Source organism: Rhinopithecus bieti, unplaced genomic scaffold (assembly GCF_001698545.2).
Source record: "Rhinopithecus bieti isolate Rb0 unplaced genomic scaffold, ASM169854v2 scaffold_13262, whole genome shotgun sequence".
Lineage (NCBI taxonomy): Eukaryota > Metazoa > Chordata > Mammalia > Primates > Cercopithecidae > Rhinopithecus > Rhinopithecus bieti.
The window spans coordinates 2,223,253-2,240,706 of record NW_016808004.1 but is presented as its reverse complement, the minus strand read 5'-3'; the positions used below and the strand labels follow the sequence as shown (position 1 = coordinate 2,240,706).

The 17,454-nt window shown below is 44.9% G+C and overlaps 1 protein-coding gene across 8 annotated transcripts in view; it reads left to right on the top strand.

The window, feature by feature from the left end:
* Positions 1-15,242, top strand: part of CSNK1G1 (casein kinase 1 gamma 1) — a 102,378-nt gene extending 87,136 nt beyond the window's left edge. For 4 of the 8 annotated variants that reach the window (XM_017885111.1, XM_017885104.1, XM_017885106.1 and 1 more), the window contains one exon: positions 14,898-15,242. In XM_017885111.1, the coding sequence (XP_017740600.1) occupies positions 14,898-15,000 (103 nt within the window). In that variant the 3' untranslated portion in view covers positions 15,001-15,242. Of the gene's footprint in view, positions 1-3,517; positions 5,938-7,083; positions 7,185-8,385; positions 10,505-14,897 lie in introns of those variants that run through there. The other 4 variants (XM_017885112.1, XM_017885107.1, XR_001887851.1 and 1 more) reach the window with 3 other exon arrangements.
* The last annotated feature ends 2,212 nt before the right edge of the window (positions 15,243-17,454 follow it).

Here is a 17,454-nt window from a genome sequence, read left to right as displayed (position 1 = left end):
AAGGAGGTTGCCCCACGCCCTTTTCTGCTTCTCTTGCATGTGTATGTCTTGCCCCACCCATACCACCAGCCCCTTGGTGCGCTGCATGGTCTGTGTTTAAACTCTTAAAATCTGGGGTGGAAGGTGAGATAACTGCCAATTCTGCTGCAAAAGCAGTGTTTCTACCACTTTTTCCCCTTTTTTCCCCATCCCAAATTTAGATCCAGATTTAGACTTCAAGAAGATACCAGGTAGGGAGAGATAGAGACACCATGAGTCAGTAACTGCTGCTATCCCTGATATGGAGGACCTTTCTTGTGAGCCCTCTGAGAACCTTCAGGATATCCCAGTGTCTTGTTTTCTGAAGCAGACAATGTATTTATAGTGATATTGTACCTAAGTAGTCTCATGAGCCCCCAAGTAGCTTAATACAAGCCAGAACACTCTTATACCTCTAAATGTAAGTTAGTGAGATGCCACTGAGACCTGAATTCTCCCACCTTCCAGATGCACTGTGTATTGTTGTCTTTCCTGCCTATTCCCCTGGTCTCCTGCCCATCTTTTTTATTTATTTGTTTTTTGAGACAGGGTCTCTCTCTATTGCCAAAGCTGGAGTGTACTGGCATGATCATGGCTCACTGCAGCCTCTATTCCCCAAGCTCAAATGATCCTCCTGCCTTAGTCTCCCGAAGTCCTGAAATTACAGGTATGAACCACCATGCCCAGCCCTGACAATCTATTTGATGAACTCACTTTACCTTCAAGAAGTCCTTTCCAACCAGATGTGGTGATTCATGCCTGTAATCTTAGCACTTTGGGAGGCTGAGGCAGGAGGATCACTTGAGTCTAGGGGTTTGAGACCAGCCTGGGCAACATAATGAGACCCCATTTCTATAAAAAAATTAAAAATTAGCTGGGCATGGTGGTATGCACCTGTAGTTCCAGATACTTGGAAGGTTGAGGCTGCAGTGAGCTATGGTCATGTCACTGTACTCCAACCTGGGTGACAGGTGAGACCCTGTCACACACACACACACACACACACGTTTTTGGCCAGGTGCGGTGGCTCACGTGTGTAATCCCAGCACTTTGGGAGGCTGAGGCAGGAGGATCACGAGGTCAAGAGATTGAGACCATGCTGGCCAACATGGTGAAACCCCATCTCTATTAAAAATACAAAAATTAGCTGGGTGTGGTGGCACGCACCTGTAGTCCCAGCTACTCGGGAGGCTGAGGCAGGAGAATCACTTGAACCCGGGAGGCAGAGGTTGTGGTGAGCTGAGATCACGCCACTGCACTCCAGCCTGGCGACAGAGTGAGACACCGTCTCAAAAAAAAAAAAAAAAAAAGTTTTTGCTTGGAAAACCAGGACTTAAGGATTCCTACCCAATATATCAAAAGTAAATGAGGATGATTTGACTGTCTCTTGTTGAGCCCCTGCTAACTGTAGGCAGCTTCAGAGCTCTTATCCCAGCTTGCATAAGGCACTGATATGTAAGGGGGTGAGGGTTATGCTGGTTATGCCAGGAAAAGACCGTTTTAGTAAGGAAACATGCTCTCTATTCTCAGGGACTTTGGAGATATTAATGTACTTACATTTTTTCGATTTCCATACAAAGCTACGTTCTCTTAAATAAACAATATGTTACTCCCAACCTCTCGGCTCTCAACTGGCTGCACTTTGGAGTCATCTGGGGCATGTTAGAAAATACAAATGTCTGAGTCTGGCCTCAGGCATTCTGATTTAATTTATTGAAATGTGGCCTGAGCATCAATAATTTTAAAAGTTCAGGTCATTCTAACGTGTAGCCAATGTTGAGAACCACTGTACTAAGCATGGTCTGATCCAAACATTGTCAGAGCTTGAAGGATGGCCATACGTGTTCCCAGCTCCCACCCCATTCTCAATTCACCTTTGTGGCTGTTACTTTGAAGGCTAGAAGTTTAGCTTTGGATTTAATAGTATACTTTGAATGCAATAATCAAATGGGCTTTAGTTTTATATTATGCCCTATATAGGTTTATCTTTTGAACCCATTCATCTCATCTCATTTTGGTAAATGTGTATACTAATCGTGTATGTGAGTGTGGTATTTGTGTTCTGTGTGTAAGATATGGGCTCATTCACACAGAGATTTCAATCTGGTGTATTCTGTATTGGTATAATTTAACGTCTAGAATGTAAGGAGAGTTTAAAGTCTTGTCATTTAGCAAAAAGGACAAGTGTGCCTCTTTGCCATCAGCTTCAGGTTTGGATCTTCTAAAAGATGTAGAAAGCATAGGGGAGCAATTATATTTGACCAGATGTCATCTCGAAGCTCATGGCTTAGGGCATTTAGTGATTTCATGGGCTACCAATCCATCTTGCCCAGAGAACTGTCAGGGCCCAGCCATGTGTTGTTTTTCTTGGCCTTTGTGTGTGGAGGCAAGGAAAGGATAGCCCTATGTCCACCTGGTTGATCATTTTCATGGGAAGAAGTCACAGCTAGAGAAGCACGAGGTGTTCCAAACAGCCCCTCATTGCACGCAGCTGTGATGCCATTTGTTCATGCAGCCTGCTTGTGGGGTAGAGGGGGCTGATGCTTATATTGAGACGCACCTCAGTACTGGGGAGACTGTGTGAAACCTTCACTTTCAGGCTTTTGATTTTGGGTTCCTCACCCAGCTTGTTTAGTGTAAAGGTTGAAAGAAATAACAGGGTCTTAGGTTTTGTTCTATGTACAAAATGAACATGTGAATTCCCTTTTTCTCTAGCTCCAGGACTTATGTCCTTGTTTATGGTTTAAAGGGTGGATGAGGACAGGCAGCTTTTGGTTGATTTTGTTACAGTAAGAATACAGGAATTTTGGTTATCCGGACTTTAGCTATAATTTAACAAATGTGAACCTCATTTCTCCTGAGCATTAACAAGAGTAGAATTTAGGTCCTTCTCTGGTAGTTATACCTTAATACAGAGCAGTGACCCTCCTCCCTCTGATTCATCTTCTAATAAGATAAAGTAAGTGTCACTTAAACCTTTTCTCCCTCTCTAGAGGAAGAGCTAACTGCTAGCTGCTTTGATCAGGCATGTTGGACTTGTACAAAGGCTAGGGACTTTCTTTTTCCCTCAGAATATTTGGGAGGCTAGCTTAATACTGCATAGTGAGACTTCATGTGGGAACCAAAATGGTCCACCCCTGGTGCTTGATTGAGTTCTTACCGGCAGGGTCATTTGCTCTTTCCCCTGCTGCCTTCCTAGAAGTTACCCAGGAAAGCCCACCCTGGAGCTCCCACCAACTCTTTCTGTTTTGCCTTACCCCTGAGATCCAAATCCCACCTTGATGCTTCTGTCAGGCTCCTGTCCGAACCTCCACTTTAACGTGGGGACCAAGCGGCCTGGGCCTACTCACCCTACCTTGACAGAAGAAGAAACTAAACACAGACACACACTGCATGTTTGCATGGCTCACAGGGAGTCGCTTCCATTTCACCTCTGTGGACTAATATCTCTCTCTTTCTCTCTCTTCCTTTCTGTGTTTTCTCTTTATATACTCTGTAGCTGCCTGAAAATGCTCAACCTGTGGTGAGTCCCTCTCTCCAGTCCATTGCAAGGGGAGTGGACCAGACTAGGCTGGGATTGGCAAAGCCAAACAAAATGTCTTAGGAACATTAAATAACTTCCATAGGACTCCTTGTGCCATAACCACCCTGACTGGGGATCTAGATCCATAAGGTGGGGATGGGGCAGGCCTGTACCCAGGAATTAATCTATTCCTTCTTTCAAACCCACCTTATAGCTGTCTCCTCCTGCCATAACAGTATCCCACATATCCAAAATTATCTGTTTTTAGCTGAGTGAATTTTCTCCCAATTAATACAACCAGATATGGAGAGGGACAGAGGTAAAAGGGCAAGATTACTGTATCAGTTTTTACTTAGCAGTTGTGTTTGCTCACAGCCACAAGGATAGTGAGTTGTTGCTGGATAATCTCACATTCTGCAGTGTGGTCTCTAACCTGGAAATTGGCTGCTTTGGGAAAATCTGACTTTTTTGGATTTGGCTGGCTCTTCCATCTGTAGAGTAGGAACCTCAAAAAAGGGGGAGCTCCTTCAGGGAGAGGTGGATGTTTTGTTGTTGTTTTGAGAGTTGTTTTTTTTTTTTTTTTTGTTTATTGTCTTTTTCTTTATTCCTATGTGAGAGTTTAGTAGGCCAAGGGCTGACTCAGCTAATTGATATATTGGAGCCTGTCTGTTCCATTCCTGGAAAAGGTTCCTGGAATGTATTTTTAGGAATAACATGGAGTTTATGGAAGGAGAAGCCCTCAAGAATCCATGTGTGGTGAGGAACATTCTTGCTACAAGACATAGCCCCTTCCCCTGCTCTCTAGCCTGTGACCTTCCAGGTACTCCTGAACTTGTTGGTACGTTGCAGTCTGGAATTGTAACTCTCCCGCATTGTCCACATGCATAAAGTCATGTTCTACATGGAGGTAACAGCCTGCTAGTTTCATGACTGCCATGTTTGTGTGTCTTCAGTGACTGGGTTGGGCACTGGTTTCTGAACCCTAACTGTCTAAGCCAGATAGCCTACAGGGGCTTCCTTAGAGACAGGAATATATTAAAGAAAACAACTGGGTTTTGTGGAGGTCAGATTTATAGTCTTAGGGGATCAAAGAATACCTTTGGCTATTTGTTTTGCAAATATGTGTCTGTGTAATCTGACATTGTGGTGGTCTATTTTTTCCTGTGAGGTGTCAGTCACATGATCCTTACTACAGATACTTGAGGGCCTCCTATATGCTTATCCAACCCTGTGCTTGGAACTCTAGTGGGGTGGCGGGGCGGGTTGCAAAATTTGCCCCAAAGAGCTTGGGTACCATCTAGCTGAAGAGATCAGAATTACACATGAAAGGACAAGGAGTTTTCCAGGACATTTAGAGTATTGCCCTTAAGAGACTGAGGGGCCAGGAGGTCACCATGGACAAGATAGTCAAATAAGTCCTTGTAAACACCGTAGGACTTAAGTCAAGTATTAGAAGAAAGGAAGAATATACATGTATGGCAGAGAAAAGGAACATAGCAAGGGAATAGCTGAAGAGAGAGGGCCATGACATAGTAAGAATGCTGTATGGAAAAGGTAGTGGGTCAGAGGCCTGGGGTAAGAGCACTAGATGGCTTGAGAGTAGAGAGATTTAGATCAATTTTGACTCCAGCATGTTGAGAACTTCTAGTCATCTAAACAGTCAATCAACTGGAAGAAAACCTAAGCCATGAGGGGTCCATCACCTGCCTTCATTCTCTTCTGAGAGGAACACATCTGAAAGTCAGTCAGTGGACTTGGTCTAGAGTCAGACCCAATTTAATAGATCCTGTTGCCAGTAGTCACCACAGACACCAAAGAGTTGAAGAGCAGATTGTGAGGCCTGCTTTTTTGTAGGAAGAATCATTAAAAGCCTTTGCCAGTGCTGAAGCTTTAACTACAATAACTAGCAAAGATAAATTCAGGGTTCTAAATTTGAAATATTCCAACTCCTTTGAACCATAGCTCACAGTCCCTTTTAGTCAGGTAGGTTCAGCATTACACATCCAGTTATGATATGCATGTAAGCAGACATTAATTCTTATGGCTTGCCTTGGAGGAGGTAAAAGAGAAGTCATTGTACAGTTTGAAGTGGACCTAAACAGTATTTTAAACTTTTTTTATTGCTTTCTTAAAAACACAAAATCATCATCTTTGCATCCTGCAAAAAGATTAAGAATAGAGGTTGACTTAAAAGTTAGTAATGCCTCTGAAAATCATGGTTCAGAAGAAAAGAGGTAAGTCTATTGAAATAGAGATTTAATTTGCCTCTTTTATTATTAATTTCAGGACATTCAACTTGGAAAATGTCCATTTCTAAAGCATACCTATAGAAAAATGCCATTTGGGCCAGGCATAGTGGCTTACACCTGTAATCCCAGCACTTTGGGAGGCCGAGGCAGGTGGATCATTTGAGGTCAGGAGTTCGAGACCAGCCCGGCCAACATGGTGAAACCCCATCTCTATTAAAAATACAAAAATTAGCCAGGCGTGCTGTGGGCACCTGTAATCCCAACAATTCGGGAGGCTGAGGCAGGAGAATCGCTTGAGCCCAATAGGTGGAGGTTGCAGTGAGCGCCACTGTATTCCAGCCTGGGCAACAGAGTGAAACGCAGTCTCAAAAAAAAAAAAAAAAAAAGAGGCCAGGCACGGTGGCTCAAGCCTGTAATCCCAGCACTTTGGGAGGCCGAGACGGGTGGATCATGAGGTCAGGAGATGGAGACCATCCTGGCTAACACGGTGAAACCCCGTCTCTACTAAAAATTAAAAAAAAATTAGCCGGGCATGGTGGCAACACCTGCAGTCCCAGCTACTCAGGAGGCTGAGGCAGGAGAATGGTGTAAACCTGGGAGGTGGAGCTTGCAGTGAGCTGAGATCTGGCCACTGCACTCCAGCCTGGACGACAGAGTGAGACTCTGTCTCAAAAAAAAAAAAAAAAAAAACATTTGTTCTTGAATTCTTACCCAGGGTTTTCATTGAGGATTATTTTTAACAATCAAAAATGTTGGTCACTTTTATTTAAAAGAATTTAGTTTCCAAATACATATTACACTTTGCTTAGTGATTATATTTGCACCCATTAATAGTACCTCACAAATGTCATTGATACTTTCAGAGAAAATCTTTCCAAAGACCCTCTTAAGAATCTCCTATTTCAGGCCGGGCGTGGTGGCTCATGCCTGTAATCCCAGCACTCTGGGAGGCCAGGGCGGGTGAATCATGAAGTCAGGAGATCGAGACCATCCTGGCTAACACGGTGAAACCCCGTCTTTACTAAAAGTACAAAAAATTAGCCGGGCATGGTGGTGGGTGCCTGTAGTCCCAGCTACTCGGGAGGCTGAGGCAGAAGAATGGCGTGAACCCAGGAGGCAGAGCTTGCAGTGAGCCGAGATCGTGCCACTGCACTCTAGCCTGGGCAACAGTGCAAGACTCTGTCTCAAAAAAAAAAAAAGAATCTCCCATTTCTAAAATTTTCATGTTTGATTCATTTAGATATGATTAAAGCCCATCATGGTCTGTGTAAATGTTTGTTTCTGCATTCTTAGAAACTTTCTCCAGTTTTGATAACATTGGATGTAGGAATACCAAGGAGTCTAACTAAAAAGAGGGAATCTTGGCTACAGTGGAATGCCTAGGGGTATGGGAAGTAAGTAACAGCCTTTATTTCCATATGAATATTGCTGGCATTACACCTGCAATGATTAGGCAAGAGACTCAAAGATAGTTTTCTCAGAAAAGCTTTTCTTTCAAGGGTCTAGCAAGTCTGAGCTATGCTTCCAACTTTACTGCCCTCCATCATCCTGCATCTTTGACTCATCCACCACCTTCTGTCCCTTTCATTCTCATTCCCCATGTGTCAGCTCCCTGGAAAGGACATATCTTGTGCACCTTGCCACAGTACTCATTACCCGCTTCTGGACTGCCTGAGCAAGAGTGATATTCCTGTTCTAAAGACAGGAGTGAGGAGGGGGGATACTCAGACTTAGGGATGTGCCAGAACTGTGGCTAGTCCCCAGGGAGCAGAACTTGGAGGACTCGTAAAGGAGCCAACCCCACCTCCATCCTAAACAGGGCCAGTTCATAAACCCCATCTGGCACAGCAGCAATCTCAGGAAGCTAAACTGGGGAGTGCCCTGTATCTCACTCCCTAAATTGGGGAGTGAGAGCTGACCATTGGGGCTGTGACAGTGGTCCCCTCCAAATGAAAAGGGGGAGCTGTACTGATGTCAGTCAGGAGATGTGGCTCACAGTCATTATTAGAGTCAGGGCCTCTCCTGCCTACTTCAGGTACTTGGGTGAGGGCAGAGAGGGGGATGGAGAGAATCCTTAATCCTTCATTGGTAACATCCTGAGATCCTCCTAGAGTTCCAGACATCATACTTACCACGGGATTTGTTTGCCTTAATTTAGCCTCCCTGCCCTCTGGCCAGTGAGTTGCATTAAATAATTGCGCCCTCATTATCAAGGAGTAGACAATGTAGACTATTTTTATGCAGCCCTGAGGATCCCCAGTCTTGGCTCTTGATAAGGTGAGGCATCTGGGTTGGGTGCTAAAGTATGAACCTTCTTCATCCTCCTTCCAGTAATGCCTATTTCAGCCCTGCCTAGCCTTCACCATCTTATAATTAGGTAGGATGACTACAGATTGAAATCAAGCAGCTATTTCCTTTGGCTTTTCTGGCAGACACTGCCCACTGCCTCCAGTGCCTGCACTGTAGATGGTGGGCGGTCCCTATGGGTGGGTGCCAGGGGGAAAATTCCAACCCCTGCAGTAAGCAGAAGCAGGCAGAAGTCTGCTGGAAGCTGCAGGCCTCCCGCACTGACTTGCAATGTTCCTTGTGCTCCAGGTGCTGCTGTTTCTTTAAGAGGAAAAGGAAGAAGACTGCTCAGCGCCACAAGTGACCAGTGCCTCCCAGGAGTCCTCAGGCCCTGGGGACTCTGACTCAATTGTACCTGCAGCTCCTGCCATTTCTCACTGGAAGGGACTCCTCTTTGGGGGAGGGTGGATATCCAAACCAAAAAGAAGAAAACAGATGCCCCCAGAAGGAGCCAGTGTGGGCAGCCAGGGCCTAGTGGGTCATTGGCCATCCCCGCCTGCCTAAGGCTCTGAGCAGGTCCCAGAGCTGCTGTTCCTCCACTGCTTGCCCATACAGCTGCCTGGTTGACTCTCCTTCCCATTGTTTACAGTGAAGGTGTCATTCACAAAAACTCAAGGACTACTATTCTCCTTCCTCCCCTTGGTTTACTCCTGGTTTTTACCCCACCCTCAACCCTCTCCAGCATAAAACCTAGTGAGCTAAAGACTTTGTTTGCAGAAGGAGATCAAAAGGCTGGGGGTAAGGCCAAGAAGGTAGGAGGAAAATGGAGACCTGGGCTGGAGAAGAACCTTCTCCGTGTCGCAGGTGTGCCTGGCAGTATGGTTTCCTCTTCCTCTGTGCCTGTGCAGCATTCATCCCAGCTGGCCATGGGGTTCAGGTTCCTTCTTCCCTCCCTCCTGTGAAGTTACACTGTAGGACACAAGCTGTGAGCAATCTGCAGTCTACTGTCCCTGTGTGTTGGCGTTCTTAGCTTTTTTGACAAACTCTTTTTTCCAGGCGGTAGTAGGACAATGAAAATTGTTCTGAGCAAAGGAAAGAAAACTGACTTTGTTGCACTTTTAGTTTTTTTTTAAAAAAACAAAACAAAACATGGCAGATGCATATTGTGTCTGGTTATATTGGGGTTTCACTTTTACCTGTTTTGAGGGGATGGGGCCAGCCAAGCCATTCAGAGAGAACATGGGTCCAGAGGACATTCTCAGTGGAAAGAGTTTGATCTGCACCACCCAGAAGAGAAGCCAAACTTGGTGTCAATCTGAGTGAACACTCAGGTTGGCAAGAAAACATACTTGAATTTTCATTCATCTTCTCAGCAGCTGAAGAATGTCCCTACCAGAGCATCTTGACCTAATCAGCTTACAGTTTGAAAACCTAGCTCTCCAGCACATGAGATGAGCCAGCCGAACCAGACTGTGACCAGGAAACAGCTCATCCCAGAGAAGGAGATGCTTAACAAAAAAAATAATAATGAAATTGTTTCCTCTGCTGCCAGGGACTTCCAACTAGATAGCCATGTGATTTCCTGGTGACTTGGGGGACAAATTAGTGATGAAACAGCCACCACCATATTGCCATTAGTGGAAAAAAAGAGGAGGACAGTGAACCTACCTTCCACCTGCCAGGGGGACCTCGGGGTGTGGCATTATAGGGCCAGGAAAAGAAAATCAGTGTATCCTATCTCCCCCAATAGCTGAGCTGTAGCATTTGGGCTGGCCTGCCTTATCAGAAACCAAGCTTATGAAGATCTTCTCCCAGCAGGTCCATAGCAGTAGGCTTAGGATGCAGTATATGGGGCTGCATTTAAAAGGAGGGAAAGATTGATTGGTGCTGGAATATTCCAGGGAAAAGGAAACTGGAGTGAAAGGTCTGAAATTATCTTCTCAGTTGGACATAGACTCCTTCCAGAAAGGTGGCCATGCCTCTAAGCATGTTTTCGCCAGTATGCCCTCGGCCTCCCCCCGTGGTGTTTTCATAGGAGGTACTACTGTGAAGGATCTTGGTTCCTCATTCACTGTTTGACAAGTCTTTCATGTGGGGAGTTACTCTTCTCATACCCAATTTTCATTTGAGTTTAGTAGCTTAACCAAACAATGACTCCCCATTCCAGAGGTGACAGAAGAGAAAGGGTCATTTACATCAGGAAAGAGGTCTTGTATCTGAGAGTAGAGAGCTAACCATGGAGCACAGTGGCTGGTCGGTGACTTAGTCTGATGGTTTGTGGAGCATAGAAGTCTTCGCCTGTAGCTTGAGGTGTAGGGCTCTCTTTTGGACTGGAGGGTGTGGGGATATTTTCTGGTAGTTGCCATTTCTTGAAAAATTCCCATGATGTACCTTGCAGTAGAGCAGAAATAGCATTAACAGTATCAGAGGTACTGGGCTTCATCTGTTCCATTGGATCTTGGCTAGGGAATATCATTTCACTTGCATCAAACCTGCTTAGCTTATGGAAAGATGGTAATATGTCATTTCTTTTTTTTTTTTTGAGACAGAGTCTCGCTCTGTCTCCCAGGCTGGAGTGCAGTGGCCGGATCTCAGCTCACTACAAGCTCCGCCTCCCGGGTTTATGCCATTCTCCTGCCTCAGCCTCCCGAGCAGCTGGGACCACAGGCGCCCGCCACCTCGCCCGGCTAGTTTTTTGTATTTTTTAGTAGAGACGGGGTTTCACCATGTTAGCCAGGATGGTCTGGATCTCCTGACCTCGTGATCCACCCGTCTCGGCCTCCCAAAGTGCTGGGATTACAGGCTTGAGCCACCGTGCCCGGCCGGTAATATGTCATTTCTATAAATGTTTCTATATATGGAACATAGAGTGGCAGGGAGATGCAGTATCACACCCCTTCCCCACAAGGACTGTGAATATTGGGATTTATGTCCTTGCCATTACCTAGTGGTTACAGCCATGTCACTAAAATTTACATCATTTCTCAGTTGGGATTTCGGCAATGCTTACTGTATAGAAAGTTTAACTTTTCCTCACCCCTGTATAGGAAATGCCTTGCCTCTCAAAAGAGGGCAGAGGGGGGCCTGGCGCAGTGGCTCATGCCTGTAATCCCAGCGCTTTGGGAGGCCAAAGCGAGTGGATCACGTGAGGTCAGGAGTTCGAGACCAGCCTGGCCAACGTGGTGAAATCCCATCTCTACAAAAAACAGAAAAATTAGTCGGGTGTGCTGGCATGCACCCATAGTCCCAGCTACTCGGGAGGCTGAGGGAGGAGAATCACTTGAGCCTGGGAGGCAGAAGTTGCAGTGAGCCAAGATCGTGCCACTGTACTCCAGCCTGGGCACAGAGTGAGACTCTGTCTTTAAAGAAAAAAGGGCAGAGGGAAATGTTGGCAATGCCTGGAGCATCCTGGCACTCTGTACCCTACTGAGTGCCTCCCTTCAGCCTCTCACCCTGCTTCCACACACACAAAAGCAAAGGCAGTGATCAGCTTGGCTGCAGGGCAAGCTTCCTTGCAGCTGGATTTGCGACTTTTTTGTCTTAAAATTTTTACTGGATCAGTTGTAGGGGAGTGTCCTTCCTAATATACTGTTCTCACCTTACAGCCTCCACAAATCTCTTACTAGATACTTGGTTTTCATAGCAAAGGTAAAGAATCCCAGGTCCCTTTAGCATGCAGGGTAATGGTGATCCCTCCAGGGCCATTGGCATTTCAAAGTGGTCCCAGACCTGGGAGATTCTGATGTGATCTTCCTTAAAATTAAGCAAAAAACATGAGTACCCTAGACGCAATTGGCCATCGCTTCAGCCCTCAGCAAATCAGGGCTCCCTTCTCGGCCCTATTGCTACAGTTGCTTAGCTGTATGCCTCAGCGAGGTCCTTGGGGTTAGGGCATGCACTCGCTGACTGTCCCCACCCATCCACTCGCTCTGTAGTTTCTGAGCTTTCTCCATTTCACAACTATGGTGCCTAAGGATCTTTTTCTTTGGGATTGATGCAATTGTTTTTTCTGAAAACTAACTCAGGATCTGTTCATAAAAACCCTTAATATTATACATTAGGAGTTTTCCCAAGCTCTACAGTCCCTCAGACATTGCATCCTAAACAGATTGAGGCACACAGGCCAAGACTCCACAAAGGCATAAATGGTCCCCCCTACTCCCTTTTGATCAGGGTATCACTTGTGTCTTTGCAGTAAGAGCTGGTCAAGTTGCTCTGCGCACCTTGGCGCTTTCCCCAGATCTCACTCCAGACTGCCCCCAAGGGTGGAGAGAGCATCCTGACAGCCAGTTTGCACTCATGACTGCCTTAACATTCTTCTGCTATTATGGGGCCTGTCTGGCAATAAACAGGGTCTAGGAAGGTACAAGGTTAGCTTCCAGTTAAAATCGCATTTTACATTGGAATGCATGAACTACAGATGACAGCAGAGATCCTGAGGTTTCTAGAAGTGTTGATTGTCTCTTTTTTCTAAATGAACTCCAAGTACTTAGAAAACAGTCCCTGCCTATTAGCCAGTAAAGGTGACCATCACCTCTAAAGTAATTTCCAAACTTAGTTCAGTGGAAAGATACGCTGGTAGTGCATATTCAGTGTTGATTTTCAGTGCTAGTAACCACTTTCAGTGCCAGAAATACATAACAATGATAATGTAATGTCAAAGTGGTTACTAAAGATTATAGCCTTGGCCGGGCGCGGTGGCTCACGTCTGTAATCCCAGCACTTTGGGAGGCTGAGGCGGACGGATCATGAGGTCAGGAGATCGAGACCATCTTGGCTAACACATCGAAACCCCAAAACCCCATCTCTACTAAAAATACAAAAAAAAAAAAAAAAATTAGCCAGGCGTGGTGGCGGGCGCCTGTAGTCCCAACTACTCAGGAGGCTGAGGCAGGAGAATGTCGTGAACCCGGGAGGCAGAGCTTGCAGTGAGCCGAGATCTCGCCACTGCACTCTAGCCTGGGTGACAGAGCAAGACTCCGTCTCAAAAAAAAAAAAAGATTATAGCCTTAATTTTTTTATGTAAAAAATAAAATCCATAGCTCCTCCCAGTGAGCAAGCATGGCTTGCATTTCTCAAAAATGAGAACTTCCATGGCAGCCAAGAAAACGTCTTCTCAGAGGAACTTTTGTTTGATGCATCTCCCAAGCCCACATGCCTCCTGTGTCCCAGCCACCACTTCCATTTTCACATTTAAACCAGCTCTCCATTCCCATTGAGTTGCCCTAACAACATTGTCTCCAGTGTCAGAACTGTATTAGGGTTCGTTTCTCAGATTGGGAGCCTGCAACACCATACAGCCAACATTGCCTTTGCCACGCCACTGCCACCATCCCCACTATTGCCCTATGGTGGGCAGATGAATTCTCGAAACCCTCAGGGAGCCAGGACAATTAGGCACCCCATCTGAATTGGCCACGTGAGTGACAGGCACTTATCTCTCGGGTTCTTGCTCTTGCAGACTGCAGGGAAGTCCTATCTAGAGGTCGATGGCAGAGACTCCTAGTCTTTCCCATGAGGGGTTGATAGGAATCAAATAGGGATTCCTTTGGCTTGGGGTTTTGGTGTTTTTTGTGTTTTTCAGTTTGTTTTTTGGTGTATGGGGGGTGATTTTGTTTCTGAATAAGAAAAAGAAGAGGCAACCATGGCCCTTAACGTGGGTTTATAAAGTTTTGAGCAGTGTTTTAGCCACAAGTAAGGAATCTTAAAAGTCTTTTATCCAGCAAGCAGTCTTAAAAATGTTTTTCTAACTGCTTTTGCAGGTGACTAAGTACAAAAAAAAAAAAATAGGTTTCTCATTGTATTCAAAATAGTGAGTAGGTTCCCTGGATAATACACAATGGTAGTTGACATTTTCTCAAAACACAACCAGAAAACCCACTTCCAGTATTTGTAAATCACCTTTCAAAGGAAGAAGTGAACATGTGTTCCATGTATTTCTAGTTTGATTACCAAACTTGATGTTACAAAGAAACCTCAGTTCTGTAGACAGAATTTCTTTTATTTTTCTTCTTTTACTCCTCACAATCACTTTCCCGGTGCCATCACCACCTATAAGGTCTCAGAGCAGAGGATTATTCACGGTAATAAGTGGGGGTGCGGTGCAGCCATTCCAGTAACACCACAAGAGGACAGCTGTTCTGAATGTCCCCACCCACCCTTCTTTCAGTACAGGTGAAACATTTTCAGTTCATGAGCTCCAGACCAAATCCCAGGCCGGCCCTTGCACCAAAAGCCTTTTTTAGAAGGCTTATCAGTCTATTAGGAATGTCTCAGGAAAGATGAGCCATTTCTTTGGGGAGAAATATATTTACAGATGGAAGTGTGTGATTGCGTGTCTGTGTGTGTGTGGTGTGTGTGCGCACGTTGAGTGCGTGCGTCCATCTATGTGCATTTCACTTCCATAAAGATCCAGCCCAAGCTGCTCGGAACCATGTGTTCCTGAGTATTCTGAGGTAAACAAGTGACAAGTGAGCTTCTGAAATTAGTGTCTCAGCAAGCTGGCTTTAGGAATGAGCCCTATTTATCAAGCAGAGAAAAAAAATAACAGCAGAAAAGATAAAGATAAACCAAAAATATATACCCCAATGGAAAATAATGTTGATTCAGCAATTCCCATCGGATGTATTACATGCTCTAATTTATTATATTATTATTTGTCTGTCTTTGATCTTTGCCCATTGTACTCTTAAAAAGATGTTGGGATGTTGATTGCGATTTTTAAACAACTTGATAATGTATAAATCAGCTGTGGAAATCAGTTTTAATGTGTGCATGTGTCTGATTATTGTTAAATGCCTCTTTTTTTACTTTTTTTTTAGATGTATAATGTTTCATAAACCCTGGCACTGGTCACAAAGCTCAGCTGTGAAAATGAAATTTGTAGTATTTTTAAACATGAATGTCAATTTCAACTGTATTTGAAATGGTTCCTGCAGGAGAGATACTTGTGCACCATTAGGAAAATCTTCTCTGCAGAGGAAGTAGCCTTTGGAGAAAATGGAAAATGGGTTCTGATATGTTATCTCAGAGTAGCCCATTTCCTAGGGCACCATGGAAAACACAAATGTGATATTTAAGTATACCTCTTCCCCAGTTTGGGGAGGAAAGGACTCAGTTTGCACCCTTTTTGTATGTAAAATAAAATGTCTTACCTTTCTTGGCTACTTCTGCTTGTTTGGTTGGTTGATTGGTTTGTCTGGTTTTTTTTTGTTTTTGTTTTTCGTTTTTTTTTGAGACAGAGTCTCGCTCAGTCGCCCAGGCTGGAGTGCAGTGGCGCGATCTCAGCTCACTGCAAGCTCCGTCTCCCGGGTTCATGCCATTCTCCTGCCTCAGCCTCCCGAGTAGCTGGGACTACAGGCGCCCGCCGCCATGCCCGGCTAATTTTTTGCATTTTTAGTAGAGACGGGGTTTCACCGTGTTAGCCAAGATGATCTCAATCTCCTGATCTCGTGATCCGCCCGCCTTGGCCTCCCAAAGTGCTGGGATTACAGGCGTGAGCCACCGCGCCCGGCCTGGTTTGTCTGTTTTTAATCTCCCTCGGCTCATTTGTAATTAACAATCTAGCTAGAACTCACTTTGATGCGATTCAAGTCTCCTGTGAACAAAAATAAATGCCTGATAATTTGGCATTCTTGTTTCATTCCTTGGACTAAACATTGTCTTCTCCCTTGAGTCACTTCAAAAATAAATATTGCTGTATCTCGTCAAGTGCTAAAGAATATAATTATTTTTTAATTAAAAAAAAAACATTGGCCGGGCACGGTGGCTCACGCCTGTAATCCCAGCACTCTGGGAGGCCAAGGCAGGTGGATCACTTGAGGTCAAGAGTTTGAGATCAGCCTGGCCAACATGGTGAAACCCTGTCTCTACTAAAAATGCAAAAATTAGTTGGGTATGGTGGTGCACACCTATAATCCCAGCTACTCAGGAGGCTGAGGCAGGCCAATTGCTTGAACCAGGGAGGTGGAGTTTGTGGTGAGTCAATATCGCACCACTGCACTCCAGTATGGGCTTCAGAGCAAGACTCCGTCTCAAATAAATATTCCTGAAAGAATTTGGACATTATCACTCACATGTTAGTTCCTGTGTCCCTGTTGTTCTCAGGTGGTAGAACACAGGAAATCAGGATCTGTTCTGTGGAACAACTTTTAGTAGCTTTATAATTCTGCTCTACAAATGCGGAATATGTGACCAGACAGAAGATAGAACTGTGATGAGCAATGTAAAACCATACTGCATGTGTAGCCAACAGAACAACTGTCAATCTGGGCATGATTGACTCCTTCCAGTTTGTTACTACTCTTTAATTACTTTTTCACAGGCAAGTAGCCAAAGAATCATGAGAGAAAAGTTTCACGTTGAGAGCATTTTATCCATCAACCTGATTTCTTGTGAAAGCGGGAATGGGAGAAAGGCTGCTGTAATGCCATTTTAGCCTTAGCTCCTCGTGTGCAGGAGGCTACTTGGGTTTTTTGAGTGTTTCCTTGTTTTTGAGACAGGCTTGAGTGCAGTGGCACGATCACAGTACACTTGCAGCCTTGACCTCCTGGGCTCAGGTGATCCCCCAATCTCAGCCTCTGGATAGCTGCGACTACAGATGCGCACCACCACGCCCCGCTAATTTTTGTATTTTTTGTAGAGACAGGTTTCACCATGTTGCCCAGGCTCAAACTCCTGGACTCAAGCCCTGCCTGCCACAGCCTCTCAAAGTGCTGGGATTACAGATATGAGCTACTGTGCCCAGCCGGAGGCTACTTTGAAAACAGGATTTAGTAAACATTTTTCTCTGGCTATGGCAGCCTGAGACCAGCGAGTGAGGAAAGAGGCTTAACAAAATAGGACAAAAACAAAAAAAAAGGGATGAGAGATGGATCTGGAAGATCATCTGTGTCAATATAACAACGTTTAAAACTTCCACCTGATTGGTGTCTGAATTGAGGTGCGAGGACAGGAAATAAGAGAATTGTCTTGAAGCTCTACAACCTGTGCATGGCCGCTGTAATGAAGGACAAAGTTAATGCCAGTGGCCTTGCATAACGTCAGTCTCAGGTCAGCGCCTCATGAAGACTACATTGCATAGTTTATGGAAATGGAGCCCTGCCTATAATCTGTGCTGTGCCGACCTGAAATTTCTACGAAGTTAATCTTTGAAAATTAGTTTTAAAGACGTTTTAACGCCATAGGTCCAAATTTTGGAAGTTGGTGTTTTGGTTTGTTTTGGTGTGTAAGACTTCCAGTACCAAAGTATCCATGTTGTAGAGTGGGACAACACTAAGTGTGTGAAGACCGAAAATAGCCCTGTGGGGACATCTAGTAATATCCCTGACCTCTGGAAAAAAGGCATTGTATCCTCAGGCCGTGACATAAATTATTTCT